This window comes from Onychostoma macrolepis, chromosome 08, assembly GCF_012432095.1.
Source record: "Onychostoma macrolepis isolate SWU-2019 chromosome 08, ASM1243209v1, whole genome shotgun sequence".
In the NCBI taxonomy this organism is placed as follows: Eukaryota; Metazoa; Chordata; class Actinopteri; order Cypriniformes; family Cyprinidae; genus Onychostoma; species Onychostoma macrolepis.
This window is the reverse complement of record NC_081162.1, coordinates 515,219-531,398: the sequence shown is the minus strand read 5'-3', so window position 1 is coordinate 531,398 and position 16,180 is coordinate 515,219. Positions and strand designations below refer to the sequence as shown.

Below are 16,180 nucleotides of genomic sequence, written 5' to 3'. Positions count from 1 at the left end.
TTGTTGCAGCCCTACTTGGTATATTATGAACATGCCTCTATAGTATGCCACATTTCTGCCTTTGGGTTTGCAATATGTTCTGCCGTATTCAGCAGCAGATATCGTAGCCTAACTTGACTGTTAATGACGGTGCCCGACTGAACACAGTGAATATGGCACACAGCTTAACATCTTACCTGCAGCAGTTGTTGTTTGAGCTTCTGGATCTCTGAGATGTTGAGCTCATTCAGCAGATTGTCCACGAGGCTGGAGGAAGGGTGGAACAGCTCTCCTTTTTTGGGCGTGGAAACACGGTTGTCGTTGTTGTCGATCTTGTCAAAGCCATTCTCATAGACGTGGAGGGGTTCGTCGTTGTTGGGCTCGATTGAGGTGTCGTCGCTGAACTTCAGCCCATCGAGGGAGATGCTCAAAGGACTGTGGTACATCGAGTCTCCGATGGTCATGTACTGTGACAGCTCCTTTCTTAAGGCGGCCTGTAGTAATGGACACCAACAAAAATCATTAAATCAGACCTCGGGGTGGACTGGCAGACGCCTACAGCAGGCTTTCATCTGAAACAAACACTTTCTGAAGAAATTGCAAAGACTCACTGCCATGGTGCTTGGATGCTGTGGGTGGTGGATATTTGGTTTCTAGGGTATTCTGAGTGGGTTTTAGCGAGTTACTAAGCAACTACGGAGGTGTTCTTGGTGGTTTCAACCACCCTCATGTCAAGTCCTTAAATATAAATAGGACTGTTTTCCTTGTGTTAACCAAAAACGTCCAAACACAGAAAAGTAAATGGCACATAAGATGTTTGTTGATGGAAATGTGCAAAGTTTGCATTCTCTTTTGTCAAATTATTAGAAATGTGCCTAAAAATACAAAACATTTAGATAGTGAGGGAAATCCCAAGGTTTTTTTTCCTGATTCTACTTATGATTCTAGTGCCTTTGTGACTCCATTAATGAAAGCACCCCATTCTAGCTCCACAATAATAGGGCCTATACTACATTCATTTCTCTTCGTCAAGTCCATTTTATTTATATGTGACCCTAGACCACAAAACCAGTCATAAGTCACTGGGGTATATTTGTAGCAATAGCCAAAAATACATTGTATGTGTCAAAATTGTAGATTTTTCTTTTATGCCAAAAATCATTAGGACATTAAGTAAAGATCATGTTCCATGAAGATATTTTGTAAATTTCCTACAGTAAATATATAAAACTTAATTTTTTTATTAGTAATATGCATTGCTAAGAAATTCATTTGAACAACTTTAAAGGTGATTTTCTCAATATTTAGATTTTTTTGCACCCTCAGATTCCAGATTTTCAAATAGTTGTATCTCAGACAAATATTGTCCGATCATAACAAACCATACATCAATGGAAAGCTTATTTCTTCAGCTTTAAGATGATAAATAAATCTCAATTTCAAATAGGCCCTTATTTTGTGGTCCAGGGTCACATATATTACTTTACTCAGTGTACATTGGCAGTTAGATGAGTTTTTTTTTTAATGATATAACTAGGTTTCTATTCCAATTTGTTGTTGAAATACACACATTTAAAAAGGGTCTGTAATAAAAACTTGTTTTCATTACAGATCTAATCAAACATATTAAATAATAAAGACAACAGGTCAAGTGCACATACAAGGAATATGTAATAAAGCATACATTTCGCAAAATCTAGACACTTTTTTTCCCCAGTTGACTAACAAGTTTATAGTCATTGAATGGCTTTCCTGAGGTAAAAATAACGACATGTGACAAACTAACACTCAAATCCTGACAAGTTACCAGCCTAAGAATACTTTAGACAGATTCGGTAAAATGAACCAGTTCATAAGACTCATTCACTTGTCACTTAGACCACACTGGTGGGCTCTATGTTTGATGGTGGAAAGACAAAAATTCGTCCTCCAGTATTCAATCGTTTCCAGTGTTTATTTATTTTAATAGAACCTGTTTTTGATTTCCAGCTTACCTTATGGAGAGGTCACACTACCCATAATATCTAGCTGTAAATAATAGTAACATAAAAAAAGCAAGGAAACCATCTCTTGCCTTCTGCTCCCTCTCAGTCTTGATGGTTTCCAGCGCCTCCCCGAGCTGCCTCTCTGCGATCTCCTTCAGACGGATGGCGTCTTCCAACTGGCTGTTCAGAAACTGGGTATCTTCCTCCAGACGGCGAATTTCATGTTTCAGACCCTCGAACTCAACCTACAAGATATCACACACACAAGCTAACCGTGACTAATGCCTCATTATCACCGTCTCAAGCACAAACTCCACTGATGAAACTCAAATTTATTACAGACGGCAGCTGAATGTTACCTGGCTCTGTTTTAAGACAGAAACATGTTTCTGGAGGGTGATGTTCTCCTCCTCGAGTTCGCTGTAGTCCTGCAGCAGACGAGCCTCTCTGAACTTGAACTCCTTGATGTCGTCGCGCAGACGAGACCTCTGCAGCTCCACCATCTGACTGTTCTGTAAGACAGCAGAAGAAGCTGGTGAGTGTGTGCGTTCTGCTCAGAAATACAGTAGTGCTGTGAAATATTATACCGTTTTCTGTGTGAATTTATGTTAAACTGTAATTTATTTCTGTGATCAAAGCTGAATTTTCTCCAGTCTTCAGTGTCACATGATCTTCAGAAATCATTCTAATACGCTGATTTGCTGCTCGAGAAACATTTCTGATTATTATCAATGTTGAAAATATTGTGCTGCCCAATATTTTTGTGGAAACTGTGATGCATATGTTTTCAGGGTTCTTTGATGAATGGAAAAATAGCATTTATTTGGACTAGACATTTCTGTAACAATAAAAATATCTTTAAGGTCACTTTTGATCAATTTTATGCATCTTTGCTGAATAAAAGTACTCATCTTACTGACTGACCCCAGGCTTTGAATCAGCCCTCTACTCACACCTTGACGGTGTTCAGGGTTGTGAATGGTTGTATGCCTCGCTCTAATCAACCACGCTTTTATCCTTTGACCTGCTTGCTTCTGTTTATCACTTCATCTGTACGCCTCCCTCTCGATCTCTCCGTCTTTGCCCCATCTGCTCAAAACACATTTCATTTCACCTTTGGCTCATTAATCCTGTCCAGAGGACTGTGCCATTAAACACACAATCTCTTTCTTTTCCCAAATCCTCACCCACGTCACACCATCTGTCTTTATGTTTATTTATTTTTGCATTGATTTTACTAATATAAAGGTTTATATTCTTCATTTTCTTTTAATCCTATATTTGCATCTTTTTCTGTGGTAAAGCAGACCAGATGTAGACCAGATACCGGTTTAGTGTCAAAGCATAAGATTATTATTATTACGTCCATAAGTTTTTTTGAATTCAGTAAGTTATGATAAAAGTTGGTCAGCACAATAAGTCATTTGTTGGTGAATTAGACAGTACTGGGCACTGTGCATTCGTACAGCATTATCCTCACATTCAGTTTTAACAGTTTGTGTTTGTTGGGCAATGTATGGCACGTCCAGTCAGTGTTGTAGACAGAGGCCCCCCCCCCCAGTGTCCCCTGATCCCTATAAATACAAATCAACTTGCTAAACTTGCTAAATGTAATACATTTGATTCTCACAGTTTCAGATTTAATGTGGTTTTCCTGCATTTTTTTCAGCGAGTGTGTAAGCAACATTTCAGGCTGCACAAATGTTCGGCTTTATTTGGAACCATTTTCATTGGCGAAACAGAAAAAAACACAATATTGTGTCTAAAATGTAACTCACTCAATATTAACTTCTTGTTTTTTTAAGTGTTATATAAAGTAATATCACATTCGTGATTATGCTCACGAACTAACATTCAGGGAAATAGCACTCTTGCTATGTGATATTACACAACTATATCATATCTTACAAATATATATAAAAAAAACTCATACAGGGATATTTTTTGCTTTCATAACTTGAATTATCAGACAATTCTAACTGTATTCTAACAGGCTTCGTCCCGCAGTGACTGCTTTTGGACTCTCAATACGTGTTTTTGTTTGTTTTCTGCAAAGTGAGTGATATACTCGATAATATCAGCTTGCATATCTTTAAAACAACAATTACAAAACTATCATAAGTGACATATAATCACACACCCCTCAACTAATACTTGGTTGAAACATCTGTTCCCTTTATAAGAGTCTATCAACTGAGCACATCTTGATTTGTCATTTCTCCCCACTCTTCCCGACAGAAAGTGCTCCAGATTGATATTGCTGGAGATTTCTTGTGTATAGCCCTCTACAACAAAGTTTTTTTGATTGAACGTTGGTGCTCCTTCATAGAAATCTGTGAAGTTTAACAGAGATTCGGCTGCTGTCAGGACGAGTTTTAACGTAAAATGGAAATAATTTGAATGTGTGTAGCATTACACACCTCATAAAGCATAATTTGCATTAACAGTGTTCACCATTGTGGTGTTAAAGAACCGCTACCGTCTCAGTCCTAGTGTCAGGGTTTATAATGTTTACATTGTTTATATATTGTTTTTAATATGCAAGGACAAATATTTCCCATATCTTCTCTTGATTCATCAATATTCTGTTATTTTATGCACTATATATTAACACAAAATAAATTGGTGCTATAGCAGATACTAAAGCTTCTAACTAGGGCTGAAATGATTAGTCGACATTATCAATAACGTTGACAAATATGTGTTGTTGTCGAGTAGTTGTTTGATCTCATATGCTGCAGTAATGCGGTTTGACCCGTGTGCCGCTGTAGAGCGAGACTGTAATTCAGCTCTCCTGATGCAGTTCAAGAGAAAAAGACACACACAGCGCTTCAGAGCAAACACAGCCCAACCTGAAGCTGCCGAGCTGCGTCTGGATGAATATGTAAATATATGCTGCGCGCTTTCCTCTCAATAACGAAATAAACACAACATAAACTGACAGCGGTGAGAAAGCAGCAGTTAAGAAAGCATCTGATTACAGTACTCCAGTAATGTCCAGTCAGCTCACGTTTATTTATATAGTGCTTTATGCAATAGATAGCCTTAAATCAAGCAGCTTTACAGCATTAAACATGAAAAACCAGAGTCAGCTTTCAGTCAGAATTACAACTTGATTTTCTGTTATAAAGCAGCTTTTCAGTGTGGATCTAGAAAAAAAATAAAAAATAAAAAACTTTTTATAAGCTCAGGACTGTTTTGATTATCATAACCATACAAGGTATTTTAAGAGCGATTATGTTGTGAATAAAATAGTTTATCCAAACATAAAACGTCTTTTCACTTACCTTTATTTTGTTTCTTATCCATATGACTTACAAAAGCAGATGTTGGGCAGAATGATGTGTCACTCAGCTGCTTTTTCATATCAGCTAATTAAATGGTGAATAAGAGAGTTTCTCTGTCTTTCATTTCATTTTGTGTGCCAAATATATTTATTTGTTAATTGTTTAATAATTGTAATTACATGATGATTTTCAAAAGCTGAAGTGATTACCTTTATTTATTTTTTAGAATATGTATAACTCAGTATTTTAAATAATTGCAAAAGCTGAATAATCAGTGAAATAATCAACGATTAGTCGATTAATCGTTCTAATAATCGTTAGATTAATCTATTATCCAAATAACCGTTTGTTGCAGACCCACTTCTAATCTCTTTAATGTATTCCTCAGCATCTGAGCGTCCTAACGATGCAAACACAGGCGGAGACTGACCTCTCTGAGTTCCTGAGTGATGGTAGCGAGCCGATCGTTCTCTGACTGGACGTTGGTCAGGATGTTACGTGCTTGTCGCAGCTCGGACTGCAGCTCTTGCATGCGCTGCTCGTAATACGCCTCCTTACATGCCGACTCCTGGATGAGCGACTCCTCGCGGCTCTCGCCGTCAGCCGCCACCTTCTTGTGGTTGGAGTGGGCCTGTCCAAATGCCTGCGCAACGCAAGGAGGATACAAAGATTAGAGGAAACAAGGGGTATACCATGCAAATAAAATCATATAGAACCACTGCAGCCACACGTCACCTTTATTTCTATAGCGCTTTATAAAATACAAACTGTTTCAAAGCAGCTACACAGATATAAAAAGGAAAATAGCAGAATCATTGCAAACTTCAAATATGAAACAAATCCAAATGTGACAAAAGTGAAAGAACGAATGAAACATCAGCATTCTCGAAACTATCATTTATTCATATTTTGATTGGAGCGCAGAAACTGCTCTCTCATGCGCGCGCCACGTGTCGTCATATTAAATATTGTTACGGTCATGTGTACAGAGGTGAACTGACAGCGCAGAAGCTCTTTCATGAGATTTGAATTCTCCGCTGCAATACAACCTCATGCATAATACAGTGCAGTGACTGGATCATAAGAGTTCATTCTCATAAATAATTCTGAGAAAAGCTCTGAAAACTGATGACGAAGACACGGAAGCCAATCACCGCTCCAGATTAATGCATATACGGCACTTTTCGTGACGTTGATTCAACGAAAGAAAAAATAACCACTTTTCCCTTAATAATAGACATAAGTGTTGTTGTTTTCACTCATGTGCAACCGGTTCATATATGTTAACATCTAAAAAATAGGGTTTCATTTTACTTTAAGTTTTAAAAATGCATGACAGATTTTTTAAGTCTTACACTGTGCCCTAACTACATGCAACAAGCATTTCTTCCATATTAATCAGAGCAAAAAAAATGTCTTCTCTTTTTTTTTTAAACAGAAAATGCTATATTCCTGGAGAGGACAATAAGAGGACTTCACAAAACCATCTAATCGGTACCAACTGGAATGTTCATCTATAATATACTCAAATTTATATTTAATACATTACAATAAGAAATGCTGGGGTGAAAATGGGAAAAAGTTGTTGTTCCCATGTAGGTCGTTTCTAATCATGTACTTGTTATGAGGTTCTATTTCAGTCAGGATGCTGCTGTAGAGAACAGCTGCCCTTTAAAAGACACACAGCAGCACAGCTCAGTAAGTTTATTGTTCCCGTGATCATTCTTCTGAGCCGGCCGGAGGAGGAGGAAGTGTTTCCTATGGGTGAGAGAGTTTCCTGTGTTTCCTGTGAGCTCAGGCACCAGGTGAAGCAACTTTGTTTTTAACAATGTTGAATTTAATAAATTACTTTAGGGTACCCCATGTAAGTACAGTATAGTTTAGCACAATTATTATCGTGTATTTTTACTTTCACCTTTTCTCCAATTTTGTTAATGTGAAATCACCTACCTTCCATCTTCACTAGTTAGATATGTAGATATTTTATTTAAATCTCCTGGTCTGTGACATGTTAAGATATTAAATAACTAAACGTGAATGACTAAAATATCTTGGTAATCCGCTGTTACAGAGAGATCGTTGTATAGTGCTATCAGTTGCAGTTCTAGGGGCTGTTTTTTTATTAATATTGTTTTTGATTGTCATCTCTGTCACATTTCAGCTCTTCATCATCATGGAAGTGTATTATTTGCATACATTTTAAAGCCTTTCTAAACTTTTTTTTACTTGCACACTGTTCTAGAGTGTGGTTTTCTGAGCGCACACACCTGAAGCGCACACTCAAGTTCTCTTTCATGTCTTTTTGCGCTTTAACGGTCAGAAACACACAAGGTTCTCATAAACACAGTAGGTTATGTCTTAACTGAGTGAGGGCAAAACATTATGTTTGATCCATGCATTAAGTCTTATAGTGATAGCAGCCTAATATACCTGCTGCCGTCCTAGCAAAAATCATTGCTTTTGACTGAATAACTTATGTAGCTTTAATAAGAATCAAAGTATATTCAATTTATGCAGTGTGATTATTAAATTTGATTCAATTTCTTCCTTGAATGCTACTGTTAAATAGACTTACTGTACCTGGGGAAAAAAAGCAGTTTATTGTATTTGGCCAATTGTTGGTATTCTGCATCTGTGTTCTTATTTTAATAAAGATAAAATAATGAAATAAAATTAAGTGATGTAAGATTTCTTATATTATCCACCCTTTCTTTGGCCTAAATGATCTGTCATTTTTTTCTTTTGTTTTGTTGCCTTGTAGGGCTATATTTTGGGAATTTAATTTGTACTGCTCACTAATTTCCAAAACAGGCTTAAAAACCAACATGAGAAAAAAAATCATGAGGAGACTGTGAATCATGATTCAGCCTAAAAAAATAAATAAAAATGTGATGTGATATTTTTGCCATGTCGCCCCACCCAAGTTTACCCCAGGTTAGGGCTGGGTGGTTTAACGGTATTTACCATGTGATGGTAGACATGTGTCAACTAGTAGAGATTCTGCCATATCATTTATGCTGCGGGAGGTGTTCTTTATGTCATAGCAAAACAGAAACAGGTGTAGTAATAGCTGAAGAAAATCTGTTAGACTGAACATGGTGTTTATATGGAGTCTATGTTGATTATGGCTTCCTAGCAATGTCACAACTTGCCACATGATAGTATTCAACTAATGTCTATCAAAGGTGCATGTATGTCAACTATTTTACAACAGCTTCATGTGTAGCTGACATTTTCAGAGCCTCAGAACAATCCGTTTTATTGCTTTGACTGTTTTGAGTCTTTAGTTTCAAACTTGTGATTCATCTTTTTTTGAGTTCCACATTTAAAACAAAATAAATAAAAATCAAATGAGACAAAAGTACATTCGTAAAGAAAACAAATTTCCACATGGTTATTTAAAATATAAAACTACTTTAAATTGTTTAAAATAATGATTATTTTTTCTTGGAATTAAGATAATCTTAATATCAATATATACTGTTGACCTGATAAGATTTTGGTACTAACTGTTTCTAACCACCGGAAAAAACTCAAACACCTTCCCTTTTGGTCAAAATGGCATCACACCATTCATCCATCAAATTCACTTTAAGCATTTCAGGCCTTTAGTGACTAACAGCAAGCTGTTTAGGTGATGAAGGACAAAATGCTGGTATGGATGCACAGTGTTACCCAGAATATCAGCTCGTGCTTTAACAGCTGTTAGCTCCAAAACAAACGGTCTATAAACCTCCCACACTGACGGATAACCTGTTTGCTATGTGGACCACCTACTAGCAACAGGACCAATCCGGAGTTATTCAACACAATGACTAATTTAGCAGACTTGTTTTCGATTGCACCCTCAAAAAACAAAGACACACTGTATGAAAGAGCCTGAAGAGAACGCTCTTAGCGTACCGCAGTCCTGTTGTTCTGCTATAGGGTGGAATCGCTGGCTTGCCAAGTGCAGCACTGCCAGCATCTAAAGCCCCACTAATCGACCCACTAACCTGTTTCCACTGATTTTCATCATGTGCGTTCGCAAAACAAGGTTGGGGTGGGTGCTTGTGACCCTGCTCGTCAGCTGTTAAACTTTAACAGGCTGATCAAGTCATCTCACTGCTGAGTTATGCTGGCTGTTTACTGAATAGGTGCCAAAATGTTGATGTCCCAAAAATCACATACAGCCTAGGGGTGAGCGATAATGACAAAAAATTATCTCTATTTTCCAGAATTTTGTCGATAATGATAATTAGACGATATTTTGCTGAGCGTGTTATTGTGCCGGTATCTTAGCAGGTTTAGACAAAGCTTTTGATATTCCTCATATTCTGCGCTAGTGTTGTCAAAAGACCCGGTACTTCGGTACCAAGTCGGTACTAAAAAAGTGAAAATGTCACGGTACCAGGTTTTTTTTAAGTACCGGTGGTACCGAGTACCCGGTCAACCCGGTTCTTGATGCGTACGGCCCTATGATTTCCGTGATGCAGAAAACGCGGACGGAATCTCGGAATCCAGTTACAAAAACGGAATTTACAGTTTAGCTCGGAATGTCACGGAATTTGTCAAAGTTTGGATGAATTAATCAAAAGTAGGTCATTGCACTTAAATCAAATCGCGACGTGGACTAGTATCTGTAAATATTAAGCCGCAAAAGTCGATTCAAATATAAATCCCGCATGTTCTGCGAGTCTCTGTGTGAGTGAATGAATGGCAGAGACGCGCGGTTTTTTCTTTTTTTTTACTACATACACTGAAGCGCGCCTGACGCTCGCGGTGATTCATCATCTGCCGTCTCAATGAGGACATAAATACATAAACAACATCTACAGAACTGCTCTGAGAGTCCCTCACGAGCATTTTACCGTTCATTGAGTAAAACCAGCGTCATATCATATAGCTACACAGAAATGTAAAGGTATTCACGGCAACCCATCAAAATAAAAGTTTATCTTAAAGACATTGTGCCAGAAATATAATTTATATATATATATATATATATATATATATATAGAATATTGTGTGATTAAAAAAAAAAAAAAATTATATATATATATATATATATTTTATTTTATTTTAATGTTTTTTTTTTTTTAAAGAAATCACACAATATTTCTTCCATATTTTAATTTTAATAGTAAATCCCTTTATTTACCAAAACAATACAATGTGTTTAAATTTAATTAATTAAAAGACAAATTAAATTTGGGTGAAACTGGTTTACTGTTTTTCATACTTTTATTACTTGCGGAAAAACTTGAAACACAATTTAAATAAAGTATAAAAAATGGCATTGATTTTTGTAAATTTTTATTTTTGTTTGAGTTTATTATTAAAAAGTGTGTTTTTTTAAATTAGCATGTGGTACCGAAATTGGTACCGAGAACCGTGGATTTTGACTGGTATCGGTACCGAATACTGAAATTTTCCGGGCATTTTTACCTTTATAAGGACAACTGTTTTAAATGTATGCAACTTTTTGTCTCAAATTCTTCTTATCAGTGAATTCTGTTCAAGATGTCAAATAGTAAGACATTATAGAACTGTTACCAATCAAATGAAATCAGTATCAACTAAATTTATGTTCGCAATGCAGAGGTGACAGAATCTGCATCTGAAGTGTCACTTAGACCTGCAGTTACAAATGCATAATTAATGTTTTTATGTTTTAAAAACAAAACGTTAAATAGTGATATTTAAAATGACTTTGGGGTGGGGGGGATTTACTTTAAATATAAACTTAAAATCGTTGTAGGTGGCGGCAAATCACTGCATGAGTGAGTCATTGGCCCCGTCCCAAATGGAACACTTCATGTGCGCTTGCGGTCTTACAATGGCTGCCGCGTGTCCGTTAAGTCCACGAGACCGTAGGGTGTCCCATTCGTCATTTTAACGTTCGAAAGGGTGCTTGCGAGCGCCCCCTTTGTGGCCGTTATGCACCCTCGATCCGCACTTCTGCCGAACCCGCACCGGGGCGAGCTCTGCAGCACACTTCTACCCGGCAGTCAAAGCGGCATTACGTCACGAAAGCGTGGAAGACCGCGAGGGTGTAGGGTGCCATTTGGGATGGGGCCATCGAGTCATTCATTCAACAGTTTCACTCAAACGGCTGATTCATTCAGTAACAAAACACTGTCGTGCGTGGCTCTGAGACACAAAACATTTCTACTGTGGCTTTATTTGAAACTATTTTCGCTCGAAAAGCAACAGAAATAGGAACTGTATTGTCTAAAATTTAAGTTACTTAATATTAATTTGTTTATTGAACTGTTGTATAAAATCAATATCACATTTACAATAGTGCATATATTTGGAGAAAAAGCGTGTAGCGAAGCGAAGCTCATGCAAGAACCGATGTCCTCTGCACTTCTAACACCAGCTTTACTATTTTATTATTATTATTATTATTATTATCAACAGTAATTTTCAGGTGATGTTCTTCTCAGCCTGATTTACTAGTATTTTCAAACAGATCCTGTTCACAAATGATCACTAAACTGTCAATAGGAGATCATTTTCCTGAAAAGGGCATATAAGTGAAAGCTTAACAGAGCTTCTGCACCCAAGCCCTGCTTGTTCTGTTAAACTACTTGAACAATCCTCAAAGCAATGTAGGTCAAGCTAACTGTTACCAATGAACAGAAGGAGCTGGTAAATAAAGACATAACCTTCAAAAATGTCAAAAAGTTCCAACAACAACAAACAAATAAAAAAATACAGGAAAGTTCAGATTAGAATCAACTGGTTTTGATCATTGTGAGCTTGTCACAGATAAACGATAACAGGCCTGTAGCCACAACGACGTATTTTGTAGCTGACTGACCCCTAGCACTTCCTCATTTACACAAATACCAACAGCGTCCTCGCTCTCATTCTGAGCGGACACGGAGTGTCTCAAGCAAACTCAGTTTGATGAGAGACAGGGGCGTGTTTATCTGCATGCTCCACATTCCTCTTTAGGTTGTAACTCGTTTGGCCGTTTAGGCGGGACAGAGACTCCCGCAAAAATTCAAAAGCAGGCCTGTCACGTTTCACCCTCCCTCGTGAGCTGCAAGAATTACAGTCTACAAAGTAAACCACTGATGATCTATGTGAAAAAATAATGGAATGATAGAGAATAACTAGCAACAACATAATAATGAGCTCATTGCACTACAGCAGCTACACAATGGCCGCTTCCCTGTCAGTCAATAAAACACAGGCACCCAGAGAGCACACGAACGTCTGCAAGATGTCTGTTAAAGACCGCTTCATTTGGAAAGCATCTGCTGTGTACACATCTGACAGATGTCTGTAAGATGTAAGTTTTACAAATCATAAACATCTTAAAGACATCTAATAGAGGTCTAATTGACACCTGATTGAAAACGTCATTTTTCCGTATTTCAGATGAACAAACTCTAAAAAAAATACATCTTCAAGATGCAGACATCAAATAGACGTCTCAGTGATGTCCGTGTGCTATCTGGGCAACAGATTTCCAAAGGACCCTAACGTCACATCTAAGAAATCAGTCATAACCAAAAAAATGTATGTGACCCTGGACCACAAAACCAGTCATAAGGGTCAATCTTTTATCTGAAAACACTTTCCATTGATGTATGGTTTGTTAGGATCGGACAATATTTGGCTGAGATACAACTACCGGTATTTGAAAATCTGGAATCTGAGGGTGCAAAAAAATCTAAACATTGAGAAAATCACCTTTAAAGTTGTTCAAATTAAGCTCTTAGCAATGCATATTACTATCCATAAATTAAGTTTTGATATTTACGGTAGGAGATTTACAAAATATCCTCATGGAACATGATGTTAATATCCTAATGATTTTTGGCATAAAAGAAAAATCGATACAATTGTTGGCTATTGCTACAAATATACCCGTGCTACTTATGACTGGTTTTGTGTTCCAGGGTTATATATATATATATATATATATATATATATATATATATATATATATATATATATATATATATATATATATATATATAGCACTACAAGGCTTGCTACTAGAAACGGAATCCCAACGGAATTGTGGGGCATCATAAGAAAGTGACATTTATGAAAAATTCGACCGGATGAAGGCATCACCGGATCGGGGCAGTATTTTGCAGCTTTGTGGTCGATCCAGTAACACAATCACAGTATTTCACCGTGTTCAGAAACGACATGAGCTCATTCCATCAATGGCTTCATTTCACCACATTCCAGCCACGATTTCGACATAATGACAGCGTTTCGACGCCAGCCGCAGCACCGATGATCGCGCCGCGTCGGTGTCGCAGTTACCTCTCGCAGCTGCTCCAGCTCCTGGCGGACGCTCTCGTATTCCGCCTCCAGCTCGTCGTACTGCTGCTTCAGCTGCTGCTTCTCCTCCAGCACCGCGAGCCCGTACTCCGCCGCCTGGATCTTCTCCCGCGTGGTCTCCGCCAGCTCCCGGGACAGCCGCTGCACCTCCGCCCGCGTCCAGTCGCGCTGCTGCTCCGCGCTCATCTTTAACGGCAGACGCGCTCAGATTCTGCTGTCCGCGCACCGCATGATCGCGCTCTCCTCCGCCGTCGCTGATAGACTCCTGCCGGTGTGTGATTTCTGTGCAGGGCTAGAGGAGCGTGTGCTTTATGTGTCCTACTGCAGCGCCATGACCGCGGATCCGTCGCCGCCGCTCCGCTCCTCTCTCCTCAGTAACATGGAGCGGAGGAGAGGCTGTATTCACTGAAGGAGCTGCCAGAACGGGGCTTTCCTTGGAATGAGGAGAGGCTTTTGTGGGAGATGTAGTTTAATCCAACGCCTTTTGTGGTGTCACGAATGGGGCAAAAACTCGTATCCCGTGATTCACTGCGGTTTGACGGTGTGTATACCGGAAGCTCGTGTGAACCGGCTCCCTGTGTGTGACGTGGAGGTCTCCGTTGACTTCAGTGCACATCTCTACATTATTATTATTATTATTATTATTAGTAATCTTATTATTATTATTGCGGTTATTAAACTGCGCAGGGTTGTGCTACAATAGCTCAAATGATGTGGCTTATTTAGGTAAAGTGAAAAAACAAAACACAATAGGCCTCTAGACGCTCGTTTATAACCATATATACTTATAACTCAAAGGCCCTTCCTCCACAAACGCGACGCGAAAAACGAGTCGTCGAAACGAATAAAGGCGTCGGATCTACTAGGAATAGCGAAATTAACCCTGCGTCCCAATGTGCATACGATCCACCCTATCTGCCCTAAATAGTATTGAAAATTACTAACATCACACAGAATTTAGGATGGGTAGTGTGCACACTGCAGGGACACAGGCTAAGCTTCATGAAGCTCTGGGGCTTTTCCCTGCTTGAAGAAGAAAAGGATTCAAAATATCGACAACAGCGCCATCTGCTGGCTCGTAAAATTATAACAGCCTTGAAGTCTGGAAATATAATGCATCTTTTGTAAAAAAAAAAAAAAGGGGTGATGAACTGCCTTTGTTTTTTATTTTGCACTGTTCTCTGAGGTCCACTTATAATGTTATCAAGATTTTTACATCTAAAAACAATTTAGAAGTAAAAGTATATTTTCGGTCCTGTTTTTGCTGTTTTTAGGCTAACTACAAAGTTTTGAGTTGAACTTTTTTTACAGTTTGTTTTTATAGTGCAATGACCTCTTATAAGGTCAAGGGAGATCAAGGGAACTTTGGTTTCTCAGTTCATGTCCCCTTTAAATGATGTTCGGTTTGTGAATGAATCGATCAAGTTAGCAGTACTCATTGAACTAAGAACCGCATCGTGTCAAAATGTATTAAATTTAAGACGTTATAACACGAGTAATGACATAATGCTTTTTAACTAAAACTATGTAATTGCGGAATTTGTATACATAATTAAACCGGTCTGACGTCTTTCTAGATTTAGATGTTTTATAAAATAGAATTATAAAAAACAAAAACAGTAACTTTTTTCAGTTTTTTATTACCCTCTGAATCGCAAACAAAAGAACATAAAGTCGCAGTAATGTCCTGGCTAATTATAAACCGTTATCAAATCTTCCATTTATTAGTAAAATACTTGAAAAGGTGGTTGCAACACAAATAAAATCTTTTCTTGAAGAAAATCAAATTATGGAAGAGTTTCAGTCCGGCTATAGAAAGTACCACAGTACCGAAACGGCTCTTATAATAATAAGTGATCTTAGAGGTAATTCTGGTGAAAATAAAGTTTCAATTCTTGTTCTTTTAGATTTGAGTGCAGCGTTTGACACAACTGACCGTGACATTTTAATAAATAATTTTGAAAAATTGGTAGGTCTTTCTGATAATGTATTAAAAAACTTATATTAAGGGGAGAAATGTCCTTTCCTTTATTATTTTCATTATATATGTTGCCACTTGGTGACATCATCAGAGAAAACAACGCAAGTTTTCACAGTTATGGGCGTTTCTTCAACTAGGGGCACTTTTAGCCTTGTGAAGTTGAATAAAAAAAAACTTGTTCAAAAGTCACGTAACACAGTCTCTTAAGTTTAAATAATTTGTCTAGTTTTAAGGTCTGTAAGAGGACAAACTTAAATTACAAGATAAATTGTTAATATTTTACATTTTTACGACCTGCAATGAACAAATGTCATTTCCACCACATCTCAATATACAGCTGTTATTTAAATATAGAATAATGTATGCCACTCAAGAATTGTCTAAGATCATTCTTCTAACTAGTTTTACCAGTTTTTCCACAATGTACAATAATTATACATTTGTCAATGAGATAAATTAACTGCCCTAAGGATCAAATGCTGAACTGTACACCTGTCACACTCTGAAATGTAATATTGGTTTGGGTAAGAGCTTATTAGAAAATGAATAACTTGAATTTTTATATTAAGTAGAGCATGATCTCATAAATTGTGGATACATTTTTAATGTGTGATGATAACTTTTTAAATATTTTTTTAAAATATATGTGGTGG

General features: G+C 37.6%; 1 protein-coding gene across 2 annotated transcripts in view; it reads right to left on the bottom strand.

Annotated features, from left to right (window-relative positions):
• Window positions 1-14,035, bottom strand: part of zgc:171572 (protein bicaudal D homolog 2) — a 29,356-nt gene extending 15,321 nt beyond the window's left edge. For both annotated transcript variants that reach the window (XM_058784504.1, XM_058784505.1), the window contains exons 1-5: window positions 13,529-14,035; window positions 5,682-5,894; window positions 2,324-2,476; window positions 2,054-2,209; window positions 177-473 (exon numbers count right to left, since the gene is read on the bottom strand). In XM_058784504.1, the coding sequence (XP_058640487.1) occupies window positions 177-473; window positions 2,054-2,209; window positions 2,324-2,476; window positions 5,682-5,894; window positions 13,529-13,732 (1,023 nt within the window). In that variant the 5' untranslated portion in view covers window positions 13,733-14,035. The remainder of the gene's footprint in view (window positions 1-176; window positions 474-2,053; window positions 2,210-2,323; window positions 2,477-5,681; window positions 5,895-13,528) is intronic.
• Between the last annotated feature and the right edge of the window lie 2,145 nt (window positions 14,036-16,180).